At 37.0% G+C, this 25,704-nt stretch overlaps 1 protein-coding gene across 8 annotated transcripts in view; it reads left to right on the top strand.

The window, feature by feature from the left end:
* Hcf (Host cell factor) overlaps positions 1-25,704 on the top strand; it is a 124,460-nt gene that overhangs the window by 67,766 nt on the left and 30,990 nt on the right. For all 8 annotated transcript variants that reach the window (XM_070282473.1, XM_043213368.2, XM_043213370.1 and 5 more), the window contains one exon: positions 2,031-3,137. In XM_070282473.1, coding sequence (XP_070138574.1) covers positions 2,031-3,137 — 1,107 coding nt within the window. The remainder of the gene's footprint in view (positions 1-2,030; positions 3,138-25,704) is intronic.

The raw sequence follows: 25,704 nt of genomic DNA, 5'->3' as shown, positions 1-25,704 counted from the left end.
AAAGGTTAAGGATAAAAAGAGGAAAAGAAAGCTAAAATAAAAATAATGGGCAGCTTTTACTGAGGCTAAATGGTCAATAGCCAGCTGTTAGCAGCTAAGCGACTAATTCCAATTCTTATGTCTCAGGTAGCCCACCACTTTTCTTTCTCCACCAATTGTCACTTTCGAACCCACATGTCACTGGAAAAGATATCCGCCTAAGGCTGAGCATCCTGTGCTCCAAATCACGATCCAGAACCAAAAATGACAAACGATACCAAGAAACTAGATAGTTGCCGATGAAGTAAGTGATGCTGCCTTTACTGACACCTGACCCAATTAATCGTTCAGGAGAAAAATAAATAAATTTAGGGTATAAAAAGAAACAGTTACGGTCTAAATTGTAGTGAGTTTCCTAGACTTAATATCCTTTCAAAATGTTCTAATAAAATCTAGCTTCAACGTTGGTTTGGTAAAATGGTTTATTAATACTAAAATGGACATGATAAAATTTTCTGGGTTTTACTTTGTTTCTTTACATCTAAGATTTTGAGCAAAATTAAGTAATGAGGAAAAATTATATAAATATTTAAATATGTGGTAAAAAAATGGCTTAGATATATAAAAATGGGTTTTCAAAAACAAAACAAAATATAATTTATCATCAATTAAAGGGTATATTGATGATAAGTGGTGGGCAAACTTTCATTTTACATAGCATAGGCACACTGAACGTGTGAGCACTCTCAATTTTTTTTAGAAGCTCTCTCATTTGCTCTCATTTGGATTCATTTGACAGCTGAAACTAAAAACAAAACTTTCCACTGAGAAAAATTTTCTCAGAAATTGGGTTGGAAAAAGTTTTGCTTCATGGTGAATATAGAATCTATATTCTATAATCTTTTAAACAAATGAAATGTTGCTAGCAAAGCTTTTTATACCCTTGCAGAGGGTATAATAATTTTGTCCAAAAGTGTGCAACGCAGTGAAGGAGACATCTGTCCGTCTGTCTGTCTAGTTCTACGCGAACTAGTCTCTTAGTTTTAAAGCTATCGACTTGACTCGACCCTTCACACAGGTTATGGTATAACCTTGGTTTTTTTAGAGTTAGAGAGTTCAAATTTTACACAAGAGCTATTTTTGGCAAAACATTACGACATGTTAAATTTCATTTCAAATTTCATCCGCCGATCCTATAGCTGCCATATAACTGAACGATTGGAAATGATCCACCTTCCGTGTTTTTGAAGATAGAAAGCTGGAATTTAGTACAGATTCTATTTTTGGTCAGTTGATCCAATCTACCAAATTTCATAACGATCGGCCGACTATATCTTATAGCTGCCATATAACTGAACGATCGGAAATGGTATTTGGTAGAAATACCCACTTTCGTAATTGGTTAATTGGTTTTATTATGATGTTATCATGGGGATCGGCCTACTATATCCGATGTTTACTAAAGATATCCGGTTTTAACTGCAAGGGTATATCAACTAAGGCTCCGCCCGAAGTTAGCTTTCCTATCTTATTTTTAGATCAGTGGTCGGCACTCCAATACATTGATATGATTTTAACGCATTAGAGTTAGTAACGAATAGCAGAAAGTAGGCTGTGAGCATGACGTTTCACACATTTGTGTGAACTGTGTGTGTGTAGCAGAGCTCTAGCAGAGAAATTTCCTATGCCCTCGGGATAGGGACGTGCCGACCACTTTTTTAGATGTTTTATTGTAATTATTTGATTATTATTTTATTATTTATTTAAAATTATTATTATTATTCGAAAAAAAATTTTAACTTTAAAACTTTAACAAAAAAACTAAAACTTTATTGTAAAAGTATTTTTTGGTCAGTTTGACCAATAGCTCTGCCTTATTATGCGTGCAATAAATAATGTCTTCGCCGATTTCTTCGACACTTTCCGTCGCATCGTTTTACTTTTTTTAAATTAAAAGCAATGTATTTTGTTTAACGAATATTCAGTTTGCTTTAAACTTGAAATCTCACACTTATTTTTTCATGAGACATATATTTATTTTTATTTTTCAGGGACCTGTGTTACCAGGAAGTCCAAAATCTATTGTTTCCGGAAACGTTTTGAAACTGGTGTCGCCCCATAGCGTGTCTAGTGGTAAGATAATTATGAAAAATTCAAATATTTTACAAATGGGCAAAGTAACATCAAATGTCATAGGCGGTAAGCCAGCATTTGTTATAACAAATAAGCAAGGGACCCAGATAACAAACCAACAGATAATAATAGTCACTACCGGTAACACCGTAAGGACCATTCCATCTAGTACTACTGTGAGTACTGCAGGTGGGACGACAACTGGAACAAATATTGTAAGTCTTGTGAGCTCAACATCTACAACCAATACCCCTGCACCAGGAGCTGGTGCTCAAAGACCTTCTATACCCAACCAGACTGGTTTAAAGATGCTGCGAAATATATCACCTGTACAAACACCAACATTAATGCAGAAAGCAAGTGGTACTCCACTTCAACAAAAAACATCACTTTACATTGGGGGTAAAGCTGTGACTGTCATGAGTACTAATACCAATATGACTACTGCTGGCGCTATACCCAATAAGGTAGTGGTGTTTCCTGCTTCAACAGCCGTCACTGCTGCCACTTCATCGACATCTCTAAGCGCAAAAAAGAGTTTTGTGTTTAACACTGAAGGCAATCCACGTACCGTGACATTGACTTCAAAAAATTTGCCGACCAAAATTTTTCCTTCAACGCACGCAACGAAGGAAATTGCATCCGAAACACCAGTTACTATTATCAGTATGAAAGAAGCAGATCCCATGGACGATATCATTGAGCAGCTGGATGGAGCTGGTGATTTGTTAAAACATCCGCAGAATGAGGCGCAAACAGAATCAGTTGAAAACACAAACAACGAAAACGCAGCATCGGCTTTATCGGCAGAACCCTTATCGACGTCCGAGTCAATTGTCCAACCCTCAAGTGTCGAATTAATTGATGTTTCAAATGACCCAAGTTTTAAAGAGCCGAATGAAATTATTGAAGATATCTCAGGAGTAAGCAGCACAACTGACGTTAAACAAACAGAAAGCTCAAAAATTAATAATCCAAAATTCGAACCTACTACTGAAAGCGATAAAAGCTGTTCACATTCTATGGTAAGTACAGTAATTTAAACAAATAAAACACAAAAATCAGAAGAATAAAAAGTAAAAATATATTGTATGGTTTTTTTGCTTGTCTTATACGTGTGTTTTTATACCCTTGCAGAGGTTATTATAATTTTGTCCAAAAGTGTGCAACGCAGTGAAGGAGACTTCTCCGACCCTATAAAGTATATACATTCTTGATCAGGATCGCCCCCTGAGTTGATATGAGCATGTCCGCCCGTCCGTCTGTCCGTCTGTCTGTCTGTCTGTTTCTACGCGAACTAGTCTCTCAGTTTTAAAGCTATCGATTTGAAACTTTGCACACACCCTTCTTTCCTTTGCACACAGTATATAAGTCGTAACGACCGGGATCGGATGACTATATCCTATAGCTGCCTATATATAACTGATTGATCGGAAATGGTATAACTTTGGTGTTTAGAGAGTTCAGAGAGTTATAGAGTTCAAATTTCACATGAGAGCTTTTTTTTGGCAAAATAATACGACATGCCAAATTTCATAAGGCCGACTGTATCCTGAACGAAAGGAAATGATCCAACTTTCGTGTTTTTGAAGATAGAAAGCTAGAACTTAGTAAAGATAGTAAAGATTATATTTTTGGTCAGTTTATCCGACCTACCAAATTTCATAAGGATCGGTCGACTATATCCTATAGCTGCCATATAATTGAACGATCGGAAATGGTTTTTGGTAGAAATACGAACTTTGGTATTTTTGAAGATAGAAGGTTGGGACTTTTTATACCCTTGCAGAGGGTATTATAATTTTGTCCAAAAGTGTGCAACGCAGTGAAGGAGACATCTCCGACCCTTTAAAGTATATATATTCTTGATCAGGATCACCTCCTGAGTTGATATGAGCATGTCCGTCTGTCCGTCGGTCCGTCTGTCTGTCCGTCTATCTGTCTGTCCGTTTCTACGCGAACTAGTCTAGTCAGTTTTAAAGCTATCGTCTTGAAACTTTGCACACACCCTTCTTTCCTTTGCACGCAGTATATAAGTCGGAACGGTCCGGATCGGCCGACTATATCCTATAGCTGCCATATAACTGATTGATCGGAAATGGTATAACTTTGGTGTTTTTAGAGTTAGAGAGTTCAAATTTGACATGAGAGCTATTTTTGGCAAAATAATACGACATGCCAAATTTCATAAGGATCGGCCGACTATATTCTATAGCTGCCATATAACTGAACGATCGGAAATGACCCAACTTTCGTGTTTTTGAAGATAGAATGCTGGAACTTAGTACAGATTTAATTCTTGGTCAGTTGATCCAACCTACCAAATTTCATTAGGATCGGCCGACTATATCCCATAGCTGCCATATAACTGAACGATCGGAAATGGTATTTGGTAGAAATATCAACTTTCGTATTTTTGAAGATAGAAGTTTGGGAAGTATATCCGATGTTTGCGATTTATATCCGGTTTTAACTGCAAGGGTATATAAACTTCGGCTCCGCCCGAAGTTAGCTTTCCTTTCTTGTTTTTTAATAAATTAAAAAAAATTAGTATATAAAAAGTTAAAAAACACTATACCTTGAACCACTGTGCCAAATAGGAAGCCGAAGCGGGAGCTTTGGAGAGTGCAAAAGAAAAATGCAGAAATAGAGATAAGACGGGGAAGAAGCAGAGCTGAGCTATGCTTGGAATTGAAATTATTGAAATTATTAATTCGACTCCAAATATACCACAGCACTCGCGAAGCGATACGGTTTAAGCTTAAGATTCTTAAGATTCTCAATATATTCAATTCACAAATGAGTAAACACCGGTTTACCAATATTTATCATAAACGCAGTGCGCGCAAAAAAAACACGACCGTTCGCTTAAGAGAAAGAGAGGGAAGTATTCTTCGTCAGTTTTACTTTTTCAACATTACGCCACAGTCGCGATGATTTTAAGCAAGCATTAATTTATTTAGCGTACGATGAACGTGAAATAACGAACAGAGTTTGTCTGGAATCACCTGAAAGGAGTATCTAAGAGCCGCCAAATAGTTTATCATTGTTTTTTAACAAGCGAATGTTTACGTGCCATAGTGCATTCATCAAAAATAATTATTTTACATTGTTTTAGCACTATACCCATTAAAGATGGTTTTTTTATGTTTCACACTGCATCTGGATTATTTTGAATGTTCAATGGCAGCTAAAGTGCTGGATGAGCTGTTCTACCTTCATCTAATAAAGTTGCTGCAATGGCCAAAGCGATGCCATTTTTATACCCTTGCAGAGGGTATTATAATTTTAATTTTAATTTTATTTTTAATTTTAATTTTAATATATTATAATATATAATATATTCTTGATCCGGATCACCTCCTAAGTTGATATGAGCATGTCCGACTGTCTGTCTGTCCGTTTCTACGCGAACTAGTCTCTTAGTTTTAAAGCTATCGTCTTGAACTTTGCACACACCCTTCTTTCCTTTGCACGCAGTATATAAGTCGGAACGGCTCGGATCGGCCGACTATATCCTATAGCTGCCATATAACTGATTGATCGGAAATGTTATAACTTTGGTGTTTTAGAGAGTAAGAGAGTTCAAAGTAAGAGAGTTCAAATTTTACATGAGTGCTACTTTTGGCAAAATAATACGACATGCCAAATTTCATAAGGATCGGCCGACTATATCTTATAGCTGCCATATAACTGAACGATCGAAATTGACCCAACTTTCGTGTTTTTAAAGATAGAAAGCTGGAACTTAGTACAGATTCTAATTTTGGTCAGTTGATCCAACCTACGAAATTTCATTAGGATCGGCCGACAATATCCTATAGCTGCCATGTAACTGAACGATCGATAGAAATACCAACTTTCGTATTTTAGAAGATAGGAGCTTGGGACTTTTTTTTTAGACTTTTTATTGTAATTAATTGGTTTTATTATGATGTAATCATAAGAATCGGCCAACTATATCCGATGTTTGCGATATATATCCGGTTTTAACTGCAAGGGTATATCAACTTCGGCTCCGCCCGAAGTTAGCTTTCATTTCTTGTTTAAAAAAGATGTTGGTGCCTCGGGTATTGCGTAGTAAATATATATACAGTAGTGGCTACAAGTTTAGCACACTATGCTTCGCCAAACTTTAATGAAAGATAATTTCGATTCTTCAAGGACTTGATCCTTGATTCTTTTACGGACGGCTAGGTTTTCATATTGAGAGTACCTATGGTTGTTTCTATCGTCCTAGCCTTTTATGTCTTCCTGCCGCAGGACCTTAAGGGGGGACATCTGAGTAACAGGCCAAAAAAAAAAGCGGATTTTCTCGAATTTTTTTTGGCCAAATCAAAACAGCTAATCGAAAATTTGTAAATGAGGTTTTATTATATTATATTTAAAGTACAAAAAAAATTTTTTTAAATAAATCGAAAACAAAATGGCGGCTCTGCAGCCTTTATTCGTAGACCCTATTTTTATAAAGGGGGTACATGGCCGAACACCTAACGTCCTTAATTTTTGATCTAGAACAAAAAATCAAGTTTGGTTAGTTTCTGGATCTCAACGGCTATCGACACACGTAGGATTTTTTCGATATATTGATTTTTTGCAAAATAGTGAGTGATTGACCAAAATTTTCAATTTTCACAAACAAAAACCTCACAAAATTGTTGATAATCCTACGTGTGTCGATAGACATAGGTATTCTGAGTATACTGTCAAAATTTTAGATCGATAGGTTAAGAGTTGTTCGAGTTATGTGTTCGGCCAACTCAAAAAAAGCGGTTTCGAGAAAAACGCGTTTAAAGTTTTAAGTACTGTGGGATATACCTGTGAGGCATCGCCGCAGAATGGAAAATTTCGACACTTAGACACTTTGGCCGGACTCTATCTTTTTATATGTTATTTTCAAGACCCTAAAAAATTTTTAAAGCGAAAAAAAAATTTTTCGATTTTTTCAAAACTCTACTCAGATGTCCCCCCTTAATGTGTTTTCCTAAATTTATAGTTCGTAGTGGAACCCAAAATTTTAAAATCATCTTAACATCATCTCAGTTCGTAGTGGAATCCGCTGTAAAAATGTCTATAAGTGCGGGTTCTACGGCATTTTGGCTGGCCGCGTCGTGGAACTCGCTTTCAAATGTTTTCATTTTTTCTGTCGTGGAACCCGCTCAACCAAAAATATAATCTGTATTAAATTCCAGCTTTCTATCTTCAAAAACACGAAAGTTGGGTCAATTCCGATCGTTCAGTTATATGGCAGCTATAGGATATAGTCGGCCGATCCGGGCCGTTCCGACTTATATACTGCGTGCAAAGGAAAGAAGGGTGTGTGCAAAGTTTCAAGACGATAGCTTTAAAACTGAGAGACTAGTTCGCGTAGAAACAAACAGACAGACGGACAGACGGACATGCTCATATCAACTCAGGAGGTGATCCTGATCAAGAATATATAAACTTTATAGGGTCGGAGATGTCTCCTTCACTGCGTTGCACACTTTTGACCAAAATTATAATACCCTCTGCAAGGGTATAAAAATAATAATTATAAAAGAAAGAAAAAGTTCATAGGCCTTACGAGGATTTGAACACAGAAAAATTATACATTGAGTAAATACTCTATGCATTACGCTACCACCCTGTCTCGATCTGCGACGATTAAAAATACTATTTGTTCTACTAACTACCACATTGGCGCATTGAAGACGGAAACGAGAAATTGAAATTTGCAAGCCAAAACCTTTTTACGCCTTTTTACGCCAACAAAGTTGATCGTTTTGGGCCCTGATGTCCCATGTATGTACTTTATAATCTTTGGTAGAATGCAAGCAGAAATGCTCGACAAAGTGACGCAAAATTTGGCCTTCCGAATAGACCACTTGAAACGGAGCCGTAGACAACATTTACATAAAGCGATTTTTAAAACGTAAATGATAAAGGCCAATTTGTAAATTCCAATAAAATGGAATTCTATGATGGAATTGAGCTATGATGCAGTGTTGTATTATATTATATTATATTATATTATATTATATTATATTATATTATATTATATTATATTATATTATATTATATTATATTATATTATAATATATTATATTATATATTGTCGGGTCAGGCAGCAGCACGGCGTTTAATGTTTATGTTTAAATAACACGTGGATCAATAAGTCCCGGGACTGACACATAATTGGCGTTGCCAACAAAAGTTCCGTATGATTTTTCATAAGTTAAGAAAAAAGATATCTGTCAAAATTTCATGTCATTCTAATGTTTGGTCCACGAGTTACAGTGATTTAAGTGACGCTCATCTTCATATTCTCAAAGCAATGGATTCGACTCACTTCCGTGTGTTAATTTATCATTGCTTTTTAATGAAAAAACAAAACACAGTGAAAGCTCAGCAATGGCTTGAAAAGTGCTATGGGAAATCTTCCCCATCAAAAACAACCATTTGGTGGTATGCTGAGTTTAAACGTGGTCGTACAGACACTGCAGACACTGGCCGGCCAAATGAGGCAATCACCCCGGAAACCATCAAAAAAGTCCACCAAATAGTTTTCGAAAACCGTAAATTGAAATTGCGTGAGATTGCTGATACCTTAAAGATATCATACGGCAGTGTGTTCACTATTTTGCTTGAATATTTGTCTATGAGGAAGCTGTTGTCCAAGTGGGTGCCAAGTGCTCTTCCACCAAGACAATGCGCCGTGTCACAAGTCGCTCGCTACAATGGCGAAATTGCATGAATTGGGCTTCGAATTGCTTCCGCACGCACCATATTCTCCGGATCTGGACCCCAGCTAGTAGTCCCTATTTTCAGACCTAAAAAAAATGCTCCAAGGAAAGAGATTCTACTCCAACAAGGAAGTCATCGCCGAAACGAACGCTTATTTTGAGGCCAAAAATATATCGTTCTACAAGAAAGGTATTGAAATTTTGGAGAAGCGCTGGACTGATTGTGGTGTTCTTGAAGGAGACTATGTTGATGAATAAAATCGAGTTTTGTCGAAAAAACAATTTTTTCTTATTTAGTCCCGGGACTTATTGATCCACGTGTTAATGTTTATGTCATGTTTAGTGTAATGTTTATTTATTAGTCTTAAGTTTGTACAAAAGCTGATCGCAAGCCGGCATTGAAAACGCTCAATGGCCAAACAATAACAAATAATATAACAAATAATATAATTATTAAATAATTTTTTAAACTTTCGGCATTTCACCCAATACCCGAATTTTCTTAGGGTAGCAAGCCTGAAACGTTAAAAAAAAAAATTGTATGCGCTGGCTTCGAAACGAAGTCGCACGCACACATTCACACGTGTGTGTGATTGTGTGGCACGCACACATACAAATATCAATCTGAAAAAACACTGATTGAAAAACAGAAACCATTCAATGAGAATATAAGCGTAAGATGAACGAAATATGAGCGTAAGAAAGAGAGTAAGAACTCTCGCTGGCACCTGCTGGGGCCTGTTTGGTTAGTGATCAGGATCACCTCCTGAGTTGATGTGTACATATCCGTCTGTCTGTTTTACGCAAACTAGTCTCTCAGTTTTAAAGCAGTGGTCGGCACCCCAATACATTGATATGATTTTAACGCATTAGTGTTAGTTCCGAATAGCATAAAGTAGGCTGGGAGCATGAAGTTTCACACATTTACACCGTGTGTGTGTGGCAGAGCTCGGGCAGAGAAATTTCCTATGCCCTCGGGATAGGGCCGTGCCGACCTCTGTTTTAAAGCTATCGACTCGAAACTTTTTACAAACCCTTCATTCCTTTGCACGCAGTATATAAGTCAGAATGGCCGGACTATATCCCGGACGGGTAAGGGATCAGCCGACTATATCATATAGCTCCCTTATAACTGAGAAAGTTGGAACTTCCAACAGGTTATATTTTTAGTCAATTGATCCGACTTACCAAATTTCATAATGATCGGCTCTGGCTGCTGGCCCCGCCCAAAATTTTTACTTTAAATGTACCAATTCTTATTTAAAACTAGCAGCCCAGGCAAACGTTGTTTTTGGCCCTATTTGTTTTCTAGAAGGGCTAATATTTTTTTTTTCATTTAGTTTGGTTAATACATTTTTCCAGTATTTCCAGTACATTCAGTATTTTCACTTACAGCCACTTTCCCATGTCCAATGTCTACCTGGTCGAAATAAATATTGGGACACTTTATTTTTTTTAATAAATTCGTAAATGATTTTTAATTTTTTTGTTTTTATTTTCTTTGTAAATATAGAGAAGAAATGCATTGAAAACAGAAAACTTTTTTATTTTACTGATCCTTTCCACGAAAATTGATATTGTTATGTTAGCTCCCTTAGAAATAATTATTGGGACACTGTATAGAAAATAATTTTTAAAAAATTTATAATTGTAGAAAAAAAATGTATTTTCTCACCTAATAGTGGGTATTGCCTGCGTGCTTTGAAATGACTTCAGCCAAGCGTTTAGACATTAAATTAGCCAAATCCTGCAATGTTTTTCGTCGATTTTGGCCTATTCTTTAACAAAACCCTTCTTGAGCTGTGCCAAATTTTCAAACTGTCGTCCATTGCTGTATACTCTATTTGAGAGTATACCCCACACATTCTAAATCGGGTTTAGGTCGGGACTACAAGCTGGCCACCACAAAAGTTCAATTTGTATACCCTTGCAGAGGGTATTATAATTTTGTCCAAAAGTGTGCAACGCAGTGAAGGAGACATCTCCGACCCTATAAAGTATATACGTTCTTGATCAGGATCACCTCCTGAGTTGATATGAGCATGTCCGTCTGTCCGTCTGTCTGTCTGTCTGTTTCTACGCGAACTAGTCTCTCAGTTTTAAAGCTATCGACTTGAAACTTTGCACACACCCTTCTTTCCTTTGCACGCAGTATATAAGTCGGAACGGCCGGGATCGGCCGACTATATCCTATAGCTGCCATATAACTGATTGATCGGAAATGGTATAACTTTGGTGTTTTATCCGACCCTTTATAGGGTCGGAGATGTCTCCTTCACTGCGTTGCACACTTTTGGACAAAATTATAATACCCTCTGCAAGGGTATAAAATATTTTTTTCAATATTTATTTCCCAATATTTATTTCGACCAGGTATCAGTTGATTTAAACAACTTAAAATTTAAAATTCCATATTTTAAATCAGAGGGGCAGGAAAGAGATGTAATAGAGTAGAGACCATTGTAGTTCGAACATAATACCCTAAAAGGGTCATGCAGTGCATATGTCGAACTACAACGGCTAAGGAACAGAGGACTAAAGTTTCGAGTCCTTCTATTAGGAATGTTAAAATTTAAGCGTGTTAGTAAATGCTGGCCATCTACATCTTCGTTATTAAGGTTATGCAGAAAAACTACAGCGAGCATTGTCCTACGATTTGTTAAGCTAGGTAAGTTTATAAGTAAAAGTCTGCTACTGTAGGATGGAAGCTGAAGATTTGCATCCCAGTATAGACCTCTAAGTGCGAACATTCTATGCGGTCCTTATGTACTCCATATTGGGGACTCCAGGCACATGAACCATACTCCAGTATAGGACGGACCAAGGAAATAAATAATGTTTTGGTTATATAGGGGTCATTAAATTCTTTTGACCACCTTTTGATAAAACCAAGGACTCCTTTAGCCTTATTAACCATTAAGGAAATATGGTCGGAAAATTTAAGTTTGATGTGTAATAGGATGCCGAGATCATTAACCTGGGTTAATTTTTCTAAGGCAATCCCATTAATAGAATAAGTAGCTTGCAGAGGGCAAGAACGATAAAAAGACATATGTTTGCATTTTGATCCATTAAGTATTAGATCATTAGCCAAACACCATTTTTGAAAGTTATCAAGGTCAGACTGAAGACTGCATTGGGCAGAGATGGATTTGTACTGAAGACAAAGCTTTACATCATCTGCATACATAAGAACTAGAGAGTTCGTTAAAGCAGGGGGCAAGTCGTTTATAAAAAGCGTAAATAATAACGGGCCAAGATGACTTCCTTGAGGGACGCCGGATGTAGCACGGACCAGACGGGACTGAATGTTTTTAAATAAGACTCTTTGTGTCCTTCCATCTAGGTAGCTGGAGATCCACGTTAAGAGGTCTTTAGGAAAACCCAGCATATTTAGTTTACTCAAAAAGAGTGAGTGATTAACTGAATCAAATGCTTTGCTGAAGTCTGTGTAAATTACATCGGTTTAATATCCCTTACGAAAGCCATCTATGACAAAGGATGTTAACTCGAATAAGTTTATGGTGGTGGAGCGAAGCTTAATAAAGCCATGCTCACAAGGAGTGATAATCGAAGAGCAAAGGTGTTGCAAATGAGGGGTAATTAATTTTTCAAATAACTTTGGAATTGCCGACAACTTAGAGATGCCTCTGTAGTTGGCAGCATCGGACTTTTTACTTTTTTTATGTAGGGGAATTATAAATGATTCCTTCCACTTAAGGGGAAAAATCGAGGTTTCCAAAGATAAGTTGAAAAGTCTTAGAAGAGGTTTGCACAGAGCCCTGGCGCAGTATTTTAGCACACAGCCTGGTACTCCGTCGGGGCCTGGCGAATAAATGGGTTTTACCCTTAAAAGACCAGATAATAAGTTATTCTCAGAAAAAGACGGACAGAAAATAAGATTTGCTGCTTGAATGTTATATGCATAAGGCTGATTAGTCAATTTAGGAGAAGAATAAGTTGTTTGAAAAAATTCTGCGAATAGATCGGCAATGGCCTGATCCGAAGTCGCAGAGGAATTTTCAAACGTAAGCAGAGGTGAAAAAGATACGTGTTTACGCTTAGTGTTTACAAAATTATAAAACTGCTTTGGATCCTGAGTAAATTGAATCCGGCAGCGGTCAATATAATTCCTATAACATTCAGCGTTATGCACGGTAAAAATCGATCGAGCTAGTAGGTATCTTGAGAAATCAACACTACTGCAGGTTTTTTTATATTTAAGTAAAAGCTTATTTTTTTTATTTTTTAGGTTAGTGAGGCACCTTGTATACCAAGGAGGATTTGTTGAAGCGGACGGATGTTTCCAAGGCACACATGAGTCAAAAAATTTATTTAAAGTAAAATAAAATTTTTCTAAAGTGACATTAAGATCAGTGCACGCCAGAATATCAGACCAGTCAAATGTATCGATAAGGCTATTAAGTTTCTGAAAATCAGCTTTACGGAAACAGCGAATCTTATTTACCACGCATAGAGACATCTGATCGATACCAGGAGTGGTTTCGATTGAGACCTCCAGTGTGGGGTGATATGGATCCTCTGGGGATGAAAGGGGAAAAGCTCTGGAGAGAGCAGTACCATCAGGATCAGATACAAAACATAAGTCCAAAAGCCGACCTAACGAATTTCTAACATGGTTAATTTGACCTAGGGACATGTCAATCATGCCCGCGGTGAAGTCATGGTGAGTGATAAGTGACGAAGATGGTGAGTTATCGACGTTGGACCACTTTAATTCTGGGATATTAAAGTCGCCCACCGCTACGAGTTGGTGACGATCCGTCATAAGATTAGAGACGTATCAAATGGCGGACAAATGCTGCCAATATGTAGGCGGTTCAGACATAGGAGGTATATATGGACATGTAATGTATAAAGCTTTCACGGACATAGTGATTTTAACGCAAATAAATTCTGTCACCAAACTCTTGGGATTTCACCTCTTTAGAAGCAAGAGTAGAGTCTACCGAAATGAGGACTCCACCCCCCTTTCGCTGAGGTCGATCCCGTCTAAAAGTGGTGTACTTACTTGGAAAAACTTCGGAGCTAAAGATCTCCGGCTTTAACCCAGTTTCTGTAAAAGCTATAATATGGGATGCAAAGGAAGAACTATCAGAATATAGTTTAGGGAGTTTGCTACGGAGCTACGGATACTAGTTTTTTGGGTTAGTGGACAAAGAAGAGGTGGAAGGTTGGTCAGTGGTTCCGATATTGGGAAGTCTCACTCCCACTGGTTTTAGAACTTTTTTCTTTACGGAACTAGGCTGATATTCTTGGACGAAAAGATTCTCTGGCCAAAAACTGGAAGAACAAATCGTCTTGAACATCAGCGCGGGCACACGAATCTTGAAAGAAGACGTGCGCCGTGTATAATTATATTTAAATTTAGTTATGTCCTCCACCTTTATATCGGCTTTTGTTTTGGCTTTGATATAAGCCTAGATATTAATCTCTGAAGTATCAGGGGCAAGCCGAGAAACAAATATATGTTTCGATGGAGGAATCACCTGTAAGGGTTTTGATGTCGCAGGTACGAGAACTGCAGCATCAGTCGGTGCCGGTGGTCCGGACTGTGGAATACCTTTTTGGGTGACTCTAATGGGGGTTTCGTTCCCTAGGACCTGTGGCATCACTTGAAGGGATGCCATGGCGGACATATCGGACAATTGCTCATTATCCCTGAGAAATTCGGACGGCGAATTGTTCTCAGTTCTAGTCCTTAGGGTGGTCAAAGATATGAGCTGCTGCGTTATTGACGGCTGAGTAGACTAAGGCTGATCACAAACAGCAGATTTCTTACGCTTAGGAGACTCCGTTAGTAGCTGAAGGCTGCTAAACTGAGTGTCAAACGCACAGAGTTGGTCATTGACTTTACGGAAACCAGTGATCAACTCTTTAAATCCATTTTTGGTCTGTCTCATGAACGACCTCATTTCGCCATTTCACTACAACAATAGTGTATACCAGACCTACGGGAAATGACATCCGAAAATGAGGCAGTGAACCCGGCCACTTGGCGTGTACTACGTTTTCACATAGCCAGCAATGGATGGTAGGCTGGGATGTGGAAATTGTCTTGTTACAAGACTTCATAGCGCAGACAAGTTTAAATTCCATTTTTATACCCTTGCAGAGGGTATTATAATTTTGGTCAAAAGTGTGCAACGCAGTGAAGGAGACATCTCCGACCCTATAAAGTATATATATTCTTGATCAGGATCACCTCCTGAGTTGATATGAGCATGTCCGTCTGTCCGTCTGTCTGTCCGTCTGTCTGTTTCTACGCGAACTAGTCTCTCAGTTTTAAAGCTTGAAACTTTGCACACACCCTTCTTTCCTTTGCACGCAGTATATAAGTCGGAACGGTCCGGATCGGCCGACTATATCCTATAGCTGCCATATAACTGATTGATCGGAAATGGTATAACTTTGGTGTTTTTAGAGTTAGAGAGTTCAAATTTGACATGAGAGCTATTTTTGGCAAAATAATACGACATGCCAAATTTCATAAGGATCGGCCGACTATATTCTATAGCTGCCATATAACTGAACGATCGGAAATGACCCAACTTTCGTGTTTTTGAAGATAGAATGCTGGAACTTAGTACAGATTTAATTCTTGGTCAGTTGATCCAACCTACCAAATTTCATTAGGATCGGCCGACTATATCCCATAGCTGCCATATAACTGAACGATCGGAAATGGTATTTGGTAGAAATATCAACTTTCGTATTTTTGAAGATAGAAGTTTGGGACGTATATCCGATGTTTGCGATATATATCCGGTTTTAACTGCAAGGGTATATAAACTTCGGCTCCGCCCGAAGTTAGCTTTCCTTTCTTGTTTTTTAATAAATTAAAAAAAATTAGTATATAAAAAGTTAAAAAACACTATACCTTGAACCACTGTGCCAAATAGGAAGCCGAAGCGGGAGCTTTGGAGAGTGCAAAAGAAAAATGCAGAAATAGAGATAAGACGGGGAAGAAGCAGAGCTGAGCTATGCTTGGAATTGAAATTATTGAAATTATTAATTCGACTCCAAATATACCACAGCACTCGCGAAGCGATACGGTTTAAGCTTAAGATTCTTAAGATTCTCAATATATTCAATTCACAAATGAGTAAACACCGGTTTACCAATATTTATCATAAACGCAGTGCGCGCAAAAAAAAACACGACCGTTCGCTTAAGAGAAAGAGAGGGAAGTATTCTTCGTCAGTTTTACTTTTTCAACATTACGCCACAGTCGCGATGATTTTAAGCAAGCATTAATTTATTTAGCGTACGATGAACGTGAAATAACGAACAGAGTTTGTCTGGAATCACCTGAAAGGAGTATCTAAGAGCCGCCAAATAGTTTATCATTGTTTTTTAACAAGCGAATGTTTACGTGCCATAGTGCATTCATCAAAAATAATTATTTTACATTGTTTTAGCACTATACCCATTAAAGATGGTTTTTTTATGTTTCACACTGCATCTGGATTATTTTGAATGTTTAATGGCAGCTAAAGTGCTGGATGAGCTGTTCTACCTTCATCTAATAAAGTTGCTGCAATGGCCAAAGCGATGCCATTTTTATACCCTTGCAGAGGGTATTATAATTTTAATTTTAATTTTATTTTTAATTTTAATTTTAATATATTATAATATATAATATATTCTTGATCCGGATCACCTCCTAAGTTGATATGAGCATGTCCGACTGTCTGTCTGTCCGTTTCTACGCGAACTAGTCTCTTAGTTTTAAAGCTATCGTCTTGAACTTTGCACACACCCTTCTTTCCTTTGCACGCAGTATATAAGTCGGAACGGCTCGGATCGGCCGACTATATCCTATAGCTGCCATATAACTGATTGATCGGAAATGTTATAACTTTGGTGTTTTAGAGAGTAAGAGAGTTCAAAGTAAGAGAGTTCAAATTTTACAAGAGTGCTACTTTTGGCAAAATAATACGACATGCCAAATTTCATAAGGATCGGCCGACTATATCTTATAGCTGCCATATAACTGAACGATCGAAATTGACCCAACTTTCGTGTTTTTAAAGATAGAAAGCTGGAACTTAGTACAGATTCTAATTTTGGTCAGTTGATCCAACCTACGAAATTTCATTAGGATCGGCCGACAATATCCTATAGCTGCCATATAACTGAACGATCGATAGAAATACCAACTTTCGTATTTTAGAAGATAGGAGCTTGGGACTTTTTTTTTAGACTTTTTATTGTAATTAATTGGTTTTATTATGATGTAATCATAAGAATCGGCCAACTATATCCGATGTTTGCGATATATATCCGGTTTTAACTGCAAGGGTATATCAACTTCGGCTCCGCCCGAAGTTAGCTTTCATTTCTTGTTTAAAAAAGATGTTGGTGCCTCGGGTATTGCGTAGTAAATATATATACAGTAGTGGCTACAAGTTTAGCACACTATGCTTCGCCAAACTTTAATGAAAGATAATTTCGATTCTTCAAGGACTTGATCCTTGATTCTTTTACGGACGGCTAGGTTTTCATATTGAGAGTACCTATGGTTGTTTCTATCGTCCTAGCCTTTTATGTCTTCCTGCCGCAGGACCTTAAGGGGGGACATCTGAGTAACAGGCCAAAAAAAAAAGCGGATTTTCTCGAATTTTTTTTGGCCAAATCAAAACAGCTAATCGAAAATTTGTAAATGAGGTTTTATTATATTATATTTAAAGTACAAAAAAAATTTTTTTAAATAAATCGAAAACAAAATGGCGGCTCTGCAGCCTTTATTCGTAGACCCTATTTTTATAAAGGGGGTACATGGCCGAACACCTAACGTCCTTAATTTTTGATCTAGAACAAAAAATCAAGTTTGGTTAGTTTCTGGATCTCAACGGCTATCGACACACGTAGGATTTTTTCGATATATTGATTTTTTGCAAAATAGTGAGTGATTGAACAAAATTTTCAATTTTCACGAACAAAAAACGTCACAAAATTGTTGATAAAAAAATAAGTAAGCAATATAAAAAAAAAAACTTATCGACATCCTACGTGTGCCGATAGACATAGGTATTCTGAGTATACTGTCAAAATTTTAGATCGATAGGTTAAGAGTTGTTCGAGTTATGTGTTCGGCCAACTCAAAAAAAGCGGTTTCGAGAAAAACGCGTTTAAAGTTTTAAGTACTGTGGGATATACCTGTGAGGCATCGCCGCAGAATGGAAAATTTCGACACTTAGACACTTGGCCGGACTCTATCTTTTTATACCCTTGCAGAGGGTATTATAATTTTGGTCAAAAGTGTGCAACGCAGTGAAGGAGACATCTCCGACCCTATAAAGTATATATATTCTTGATCAGGATCACCTCCTGAGTTGATATGAGCATGTCCGTCTGTCCGTCTGTCCGTCTGTCTGTCCGTCTGTCTGTTTCTACGCGAACTAGTCTCTCAGTTTTAAAGCTATCGTCTTGAAACTTTGCACACACCCTTCTTTCCTTTGCACGCAGTATATAAGTCGGAACGGCCCGGATCGGCCGACTATATCCTATAGCTGCCATATAACTGATTGATCGGAAATGGTATAACTTTGGTGTTTTTAGAGTTAGAGAGTTCAAATTTGACATGTGAGCTATTTTTGGCAAAACATTACGTCATGCCAAATTTCATAAGGATCGGCCGACTATATCCTATAGCTGCCATATAACTGAACGATCGGAAATGACCCAACTTTCGTGTTTTTGAAGATAGAAAGCTGGAACTTAGTACAGATTTAATTCTTGGTCAGTTGATCCAACCTACCAAATTTCATTAGGATCGGCCGACTATATCCCATAGCTGCCATATAACTGAACGATCGGAAATGGTATTTGGTAGAAATATCAACTTTCGTATTTTTGAAGATAGAAGTTTGGGACTTTTTTTAGATTTTGTATTGTAATAAATTGGATTATATATTCCTATTCCCATAAGGATCGGCCAACTATATCCGATGTTTGCGATATATATCCGGTTTTAACTGCAAGGGTATATAAACTTCGGCTCCGCCCGAAGTTAGCTTTCCTTTCTTGTTATATGTTCTTTTCAAGTCCCTAAAAAATTTTTTTAATGAAATTTTTCAAATTAAAATTTTTTTTTTCAAAACTCTTCTCAGATGCCCCTCTTAAGTGCAGCAACCCCAAAAAAAACGTTGGACACAAGTTTAGCACAATTAGTACAAAATATTTTTATTTCATTATGGGAAAAAAACTTTGAAAAAATATAACTAGTATGTGGTGGTATATACTGTATTTTTAATTACTGCAGCACATGTTCTTGAAAGGCCTTCCACCAAGACGGCACATCTTCGTTGGGGAATTGCATACCAGGCCTTTTGGATTTCAGTCCATAAATCATCAAAATTCATGGGTTTAACAGCCCGAACGTGCTGCTCGACATTGCCCCACAAATTCTCAATAATCTGGAGATTGAGCTGGACGTTTTAGGACCTCTGTGAAGTGGTTAGGATCGTTGACATGCATAAATCGCCAATTCAACGTTAAATTTTTTTCTCGGCAAAGGGTATCATAATGTTTGTAATTATGTCCTTATACATATGCTGGTCCATCCAAGTATCAATTTTGTAGATAGGACCCACGCCGTGCCACGAAAAAGCCTACCCAATCCATGACATTTCCACTGCCAAGCTTGATAGTCTTCACAGTATACCGTCGGTTGTGTTGCAAGTTGGAGGGTCGCCAAACATACTGCTTACCATCGGATCCCAGCCCGGGAAACATGGATTCGTCACTCCACAATATATTTTTTTGAGGACACTTCCCTTTGGATGATGCTGGAGGTCTTAAAAGGATCAGCAAAAGACATTCGGTCAATAGGACAATCTCCTTTGGCGGTAGTTTTCCGCTGTTTGGGCTTGTGTTTTACGTCTTTAAACGTGTTGTTGTTTTTGTAATGTCTAAGAGCATTGTAAATCATTTTCCGGGAGCAATTCAACTCTTTGGAAATTTATGAAATCGACTTTCCAGATGACTTCATCAAATTTATAACCTCGCGCTTGGCTTCAGTGCACCAGGACCCCTTTGCCATTGTATATTGTAGCTATTTGATTTTTTTTTAATAGTTTAAGACTGCTTTTTATACTTTTGATCTTAAATTGTGAAACTTTCTACTGAAAAGCGATCAGTTTTAGTGTGCTTAACTTGTGTCCGGCGTTTTTTTGGGGTTGCTGCACTTAAGGTCCTGCGGCAGGAAGACAGAAAAATCTAGGATGAAAGAAACAACCATAGGTACTCTCAACATGACAACATAGACAAGTCCTTGCAGAATCGAAATTACCTTTAATTAAAGTTTGGCGAAGCATAGTGTGATAAACTTGTGGCCACTACTGTATGTGCAAAATCAGTCTATCTGATCTTTAGTACTGATAGTGCAGTGAAAAATATTAAAATCTGAAAATTTCTTTTCTAAATTATTGTAAGTATAAAGAAATAATTAATTATGCTGAATTTGTATTTAATTATTTGAGAAATTAGCTAAAAATGCCTCGTGGGAATAGTTTGTCGGCCAAGGAGCAGGGAATTATTATTGGAATGCGTGAAACGGGCTCCAAAATATCAGTCCAGCTAAATGAAATAGGCATAGAAACTGCGTATCCAAATTTATAAAAAACCCCACTGAATACGGTGTATCGAGACGCAGTGGAAGGAAAACCATCTTTGTTGATCGGTGCAAACGGCATATTCGACGCCTAGCAGTAAAGCAATGCATGTCCAGCGGGCAAATTAAGGCTCATTTGGGCCTTCAAGTCACCCGAAGCCGAATTGTTCAAATTTTGAACGAAAACAAAATTCGTCGAACATACAATCGTGGACATAAGTATTTTGACATAAATAAAAATTCACATTTTGTGTTATAAACTCTAAATAATTTACCCAAAAAATATTAATGAAAATTATATATAACAATAGTGCAATAATACAATAAAAAACAACAAAAATATTACTTTTTATATTACATCTTATAAAATGGAAATACAAATTCATTAAAGTGGAAGGCCAAATGTATTTTGACATAACATAATTTGTAAAAAAAATTAATGTGAATTGCGAAAAATGTTAATAATGAAATATAAATTAATAAAAAATAAACCCTCCCGTGGCATCTATTACCTTTTGCAGGCACAGATTTCACTAATTTTTTAAGTGTTTAAAGGGAAATTTCATTCCATAGTCCTTCGACTTCATCAATTGTCTCCTCTCGAGTTCTTGTTAGGTGTGTACTCCTCTTCTTATGTAAGCCCACACTTTCTCTATAATGTTAAGATCGGGACTTTGGGGTGGCCAATCTAAAGATTTTACTTCCAAGTCCCTCAAAAATGTTATCATTTTAGATTTATGGCATGGAGCATTATCCTGTTTCAGGATAAAGTCTTGCCCAATGAGTCGCCGGCAAGCAATGCGTGGTGATTCAGGATGCGCAAATAGTGTCCTTGATTCATCGTCCCATTAATGGGGACCAAATCCTCGATCCCGTTAAAACAGACACATCCATAAAACATGACACTGCTGCCACCATGTGGGATACGTTGAATTACAGGTCGCACTTTCTTGCGAATATTTTTGGGTATTCTGCAGTACATTTTATTTTTTGAACCATGGTACTCAAAAGAACTCTCATCGGTCCACAAAATTTGTTCCCAAAAAGATTGAGGCTTGTTAACGTATGATTTGGCAAAGGCTAATCGTTTCAACTTATTTTTAGGTGAAATGAAAGGTATGGGACGGGCTTCATAAGAAGCAAAGTTAGCCTCATTCAATCTTCTTTCAACTGAAAGCCTTCTTTCAGCCGTTCCGACTTATATACTACGTGCAAAGAAAAGAAGGGTGTGTGCAAAGTTTCAAGTCGATAGCTTTTAAACTGAGAGACTAGTTTGCGTAGAAACAGACAGACGGACAGCCAGACAGACAGACGAACAGACGGACATGCTTATATCAACTCAGGTGGTGATCTTGATCAAGAATATATATTTTTTATAAGGTCAGAGATGTCACTGCGTTGCACACTTTTGGACAAAATTATAATACCCTCTCCAAGGGTATAAAAATTCATTCTTGTTTTTGTTTCTGCCAAAAGGTCGACCTAAAGCGATGAATTTCTTATTCTTGTTCTTATTCTATTCTTGAACTCTCTTGTTTTTCTGTATGCAGATTATGTTAAGCTTTGTCTTCAGTAAAAATTCATCTCTGCCCAAACAGTCTTTAGTCTGATCTTGAAAACTTTCAAAAATAGTATTTAGCAAATAATTTAATACTTAATGCAGTGGTGCCCATGCTCTGCATACGGGAGAGCAAACTCCCATACCAATGCAAAAAATAGCCAATACTTTGGTGCGAGAATTTTTTTCCCCATCCATGTGGGGATGGAAATGAAAAATAAAATTATTGTAACATTCACAAGGGGTTTAAAAAAATCAATGTAATAAAAAATAAATTTTATTATAGCAATTTAAAAAAGGCGCTTTATTTTTTATGGCAAATGTGGAAAATCTATAGAAAATAATGCAGAGCTTCTTACTTAAAAAAAATTTTTTGCGAAGATGAAATTTATCGCTTCAGGTCGATAATTTTGGCAGAAACAAAAACAAGAACAAATTTCTTGCAGTGAAAAGATTTCGGCACTCCAACAACAAAATCCATTCGGATTAGCGCGATTGAGGAGAATAGGGATAACACGAAAAATTGTTATTGTAATTGCCCTTTGCTTACGAAACCAATGCAACGAAACTTATGGAGTGAGCAACGAACATTATGGCGGGAGCAGTCTCACACAACTCCGTATGAATGAGCATTTGCAAAAACAAATGAGCAGCGAGAGCAATGGGATGAGCAGCACTGACTTAATGGTTAATGATCTCGGTGTCCTAGTAGACACCAAACTTAAATTTGCCGACCATATTTCCACAATGCACTATGGGCGATTTTTCATAGTGGGCGGCATAAAGTCATAAAATTTATGGTGAAATATTAAGGAAATGTTTTTTTTATTGATAGTAAACAATTCAGTTAGCTGAAAAACAATTTTTTTTTTTATCGGATGGCAACTCTCTTTTTGTGGCAGCCCTTCAAAACCAGACGATCTGTTGAAGCTCGCAATTATATAAATTGGCACGAAAAATTTCATGCTGTTGAAAGTGCTTAAATAATTATTGCTTTCGTTTAAATTAATAAGTGTAATATGGATAGCAAAGCTCAAGGTATTTAGAATCTTTTATTTACGATAAATGTGTATAAATGTTCGTGGTGTTTTTAATGTCCAGTGTTATTGTTGAGTGTATTTTTAGCAAAAATCTAACAATTTTAATTGTGCATATCAAAACATGCAACTAAAAATGGCAAGTTACTAACGAAAGTGTCTAGTTTATTGTAGTAATCATGTTTTTTGCTCATTTTTGTTCCTTAAAAAAAAAATGCACTTGAAGTTTCCTTTACGTTCAACAACAACACGCTTGTTGATATTTGAAACAACAACAATCGCAATGCTGATGCTGTCACAGCGTACATAATGGAAAAAATTAATGAAGATAATTTGAGCAAATCAAACATACAGCAAATTAAGGAAAAAGTTACTAATTTTGAATATTATATAAAACGATACTTGCGCAAATACAATCGAAATCTTGAGCGATTCAAGTCAATTCACACAGAATGGTTTGCAAAATTTATGGAAATAAAAATTGATGTGGAGGATACTGCTAAGCCATCACCATCAAAGATGGGTCGTCCAAAAGTAGGATATGCCAAGGCCGGGCCTAGACTACGAAGGCAAATGGCATCAGAAGTTGCCGGTCAAAATGATTGCTCTACTGCTTTACTTTTGCATGCCTCCTCTGCGTCTGCCCGTAAAAGTAATGAAAATAAAGTGGTTGGCTTATTGCGAAATGTAATGACTGAGGAAAATGTTGTAAATCCCGAACTAACAAATCTAGCGAGACCAGATCGCATTTCTAATATTGAAGCATTAGCTTTTTTATTGGAGAATAATTTCACAAAGCAGCAATATATCAGTTTTACACAACTCTACAAGGCGCACGGCTGCAATATATGACCCGGGTACGACTTAGTAAGATCTACAAAATTGCAATGCAGACCGTCAGGAATTAGTATTTCCGAAACTGTGGCAAAGGTTTCTCTGCAGGATTTGCTAAACCACACAGCTGAACGAATATTGACCTTACAAAATGATGTTTTAGAGAAAATGGAAAATGTAACGGACTGCACCCTTATTATTAGCTATGGGTTTGATGGATCGACGGGTCAAAGTTCATATAAACAAAAATTTGATTCAGATGAACCTGATTTCTTAGATCAATCGCTGTTCGTATCCACTGTCATACCAATACGTCTAATCGATTCTTTAAATCGCGTAATATGGTTAAATAGAAGCCCACAGTCAGTAAGGTTTTGCAGGCCTTTAAAAATTGAATACGCGAAAGAGAGCACCGCAAAAATCTTAGGCGAAAAAGAAAATTTAGATATGCAAGTAGCGAAATTGGAAAAGTTCAAATGGCAACGTAAAAATATTTCTGTGGATTTTAAAACATATATGTCATTAATTGATGGAAAGGTATTAAACGTCATAACTGGTACAAAGTCCAATCAATGTTGCCCAATCTGTGCCGTAAATCCCAAAAGACTTATCGAAATCACAGATTTTAATTCTGAAACATTTCGACCTCAGCCTGGCTCTTTAAAATACGGCGTAAGTCCATTACATGCATGGATTCGATTCATGGAATTCGTCTTGAATATATCGTACCGTATGGATATAAAGACCTGGCACATCAAAGGCGATGATAAAAATAAAATCCTAATAAGAAAGAAGGAAATTCAGCAAACAGTATGAAAGGTAATGGGTTTGCATATTAGTGTACCGAAACAGAACGGAAGTGGTAACAGCAATGATGGTAACACGGCGAGACGAATCTTTGTAAATACAAAACTGTTTGCATCCATAACATTGTTTGATGAGGTCATTTTGAATAATTTTTACTATATATTAATAGCAGTATCGTGTGAATTCTCAATCAGCCCAAAAAAGTACCGAAAACTTTGTAAAGACACTTTTAATCTATAATCTATATAAAAACATATCCGTGGTACCCAATGTCTCCAACTGTACATAAAATATTAGTTCACGGAGCAGACATTATAAATTTGTGTATAGTTCCAGTTGGATGTTTGGGTGAAAATGCATCAGAAGCTCGAAACAAACATTATAAAATGGACCGACGTTCTCATGCCAGAAAAAATTCTAGATTAAGTAATATGGCTGACGTTTTTAATAGAGCCATGGACTCATCTGATCCATTAATATCAAGCTACTATATAAATAAGAGGCTGCAAAATTTTAAAAAGAAACCGCTTCCAATAGAAGTTATAAACCTTTAAGATAATCCAACATCAGAGCTGAGTTCATATAATTTTTATACCCTTGCAGAGGGTATTATAATTTTGGTCAAAAGTGTGCAACGCAGTGAAGGAGACATCTCCGACCCTATAAAGTATATATATTCTTGATCAGGATCACCTCCTGAGTTGATATGAGCATGTCCGTCTGTCCGTCTGTCCGTCTGTCTGTCTGTCCGTTTCTACGCGAACTAGTCTCTCAGTTTAAAAGCTATCGTCTTGAAACTTTGCACACACCCTTCTTTCCTTTGCACGCAGTATATAAGTCGGAACGGCCCGGATCGGCCGACTATATCCTATAGCTGCCATATAACTGATTGATCGGAAATGGTATAACTTTGGTGTTTTTAGAGTTAGAGAGTTCAAATTTGACACGAGAACTATTTTTGGCAAAACATTACGACATGCCAAATTTCATTAG

Source organism: Drosophila bipectinata, chromosome 4 (genome assembly GCF_030179905.1).
Source record: "Drosophila bipectinata strain 14024-0381.07 chromosome 4, DbipHiC1v2, whole genome shotgun sequence".
NCBI classification, from domain to species: domain Eukaryota; kingdom Metazoa; phylum Arthropoda; class Insecta; order Diptera; family Drosophilidae; genus Drosophila; species Drosophila bipectinata.
The sequence above is the reverse complement of the archived record's forward strand: the minus strand, read 5'-3'. Positions and strand labels throughout refer to the sequence as shown.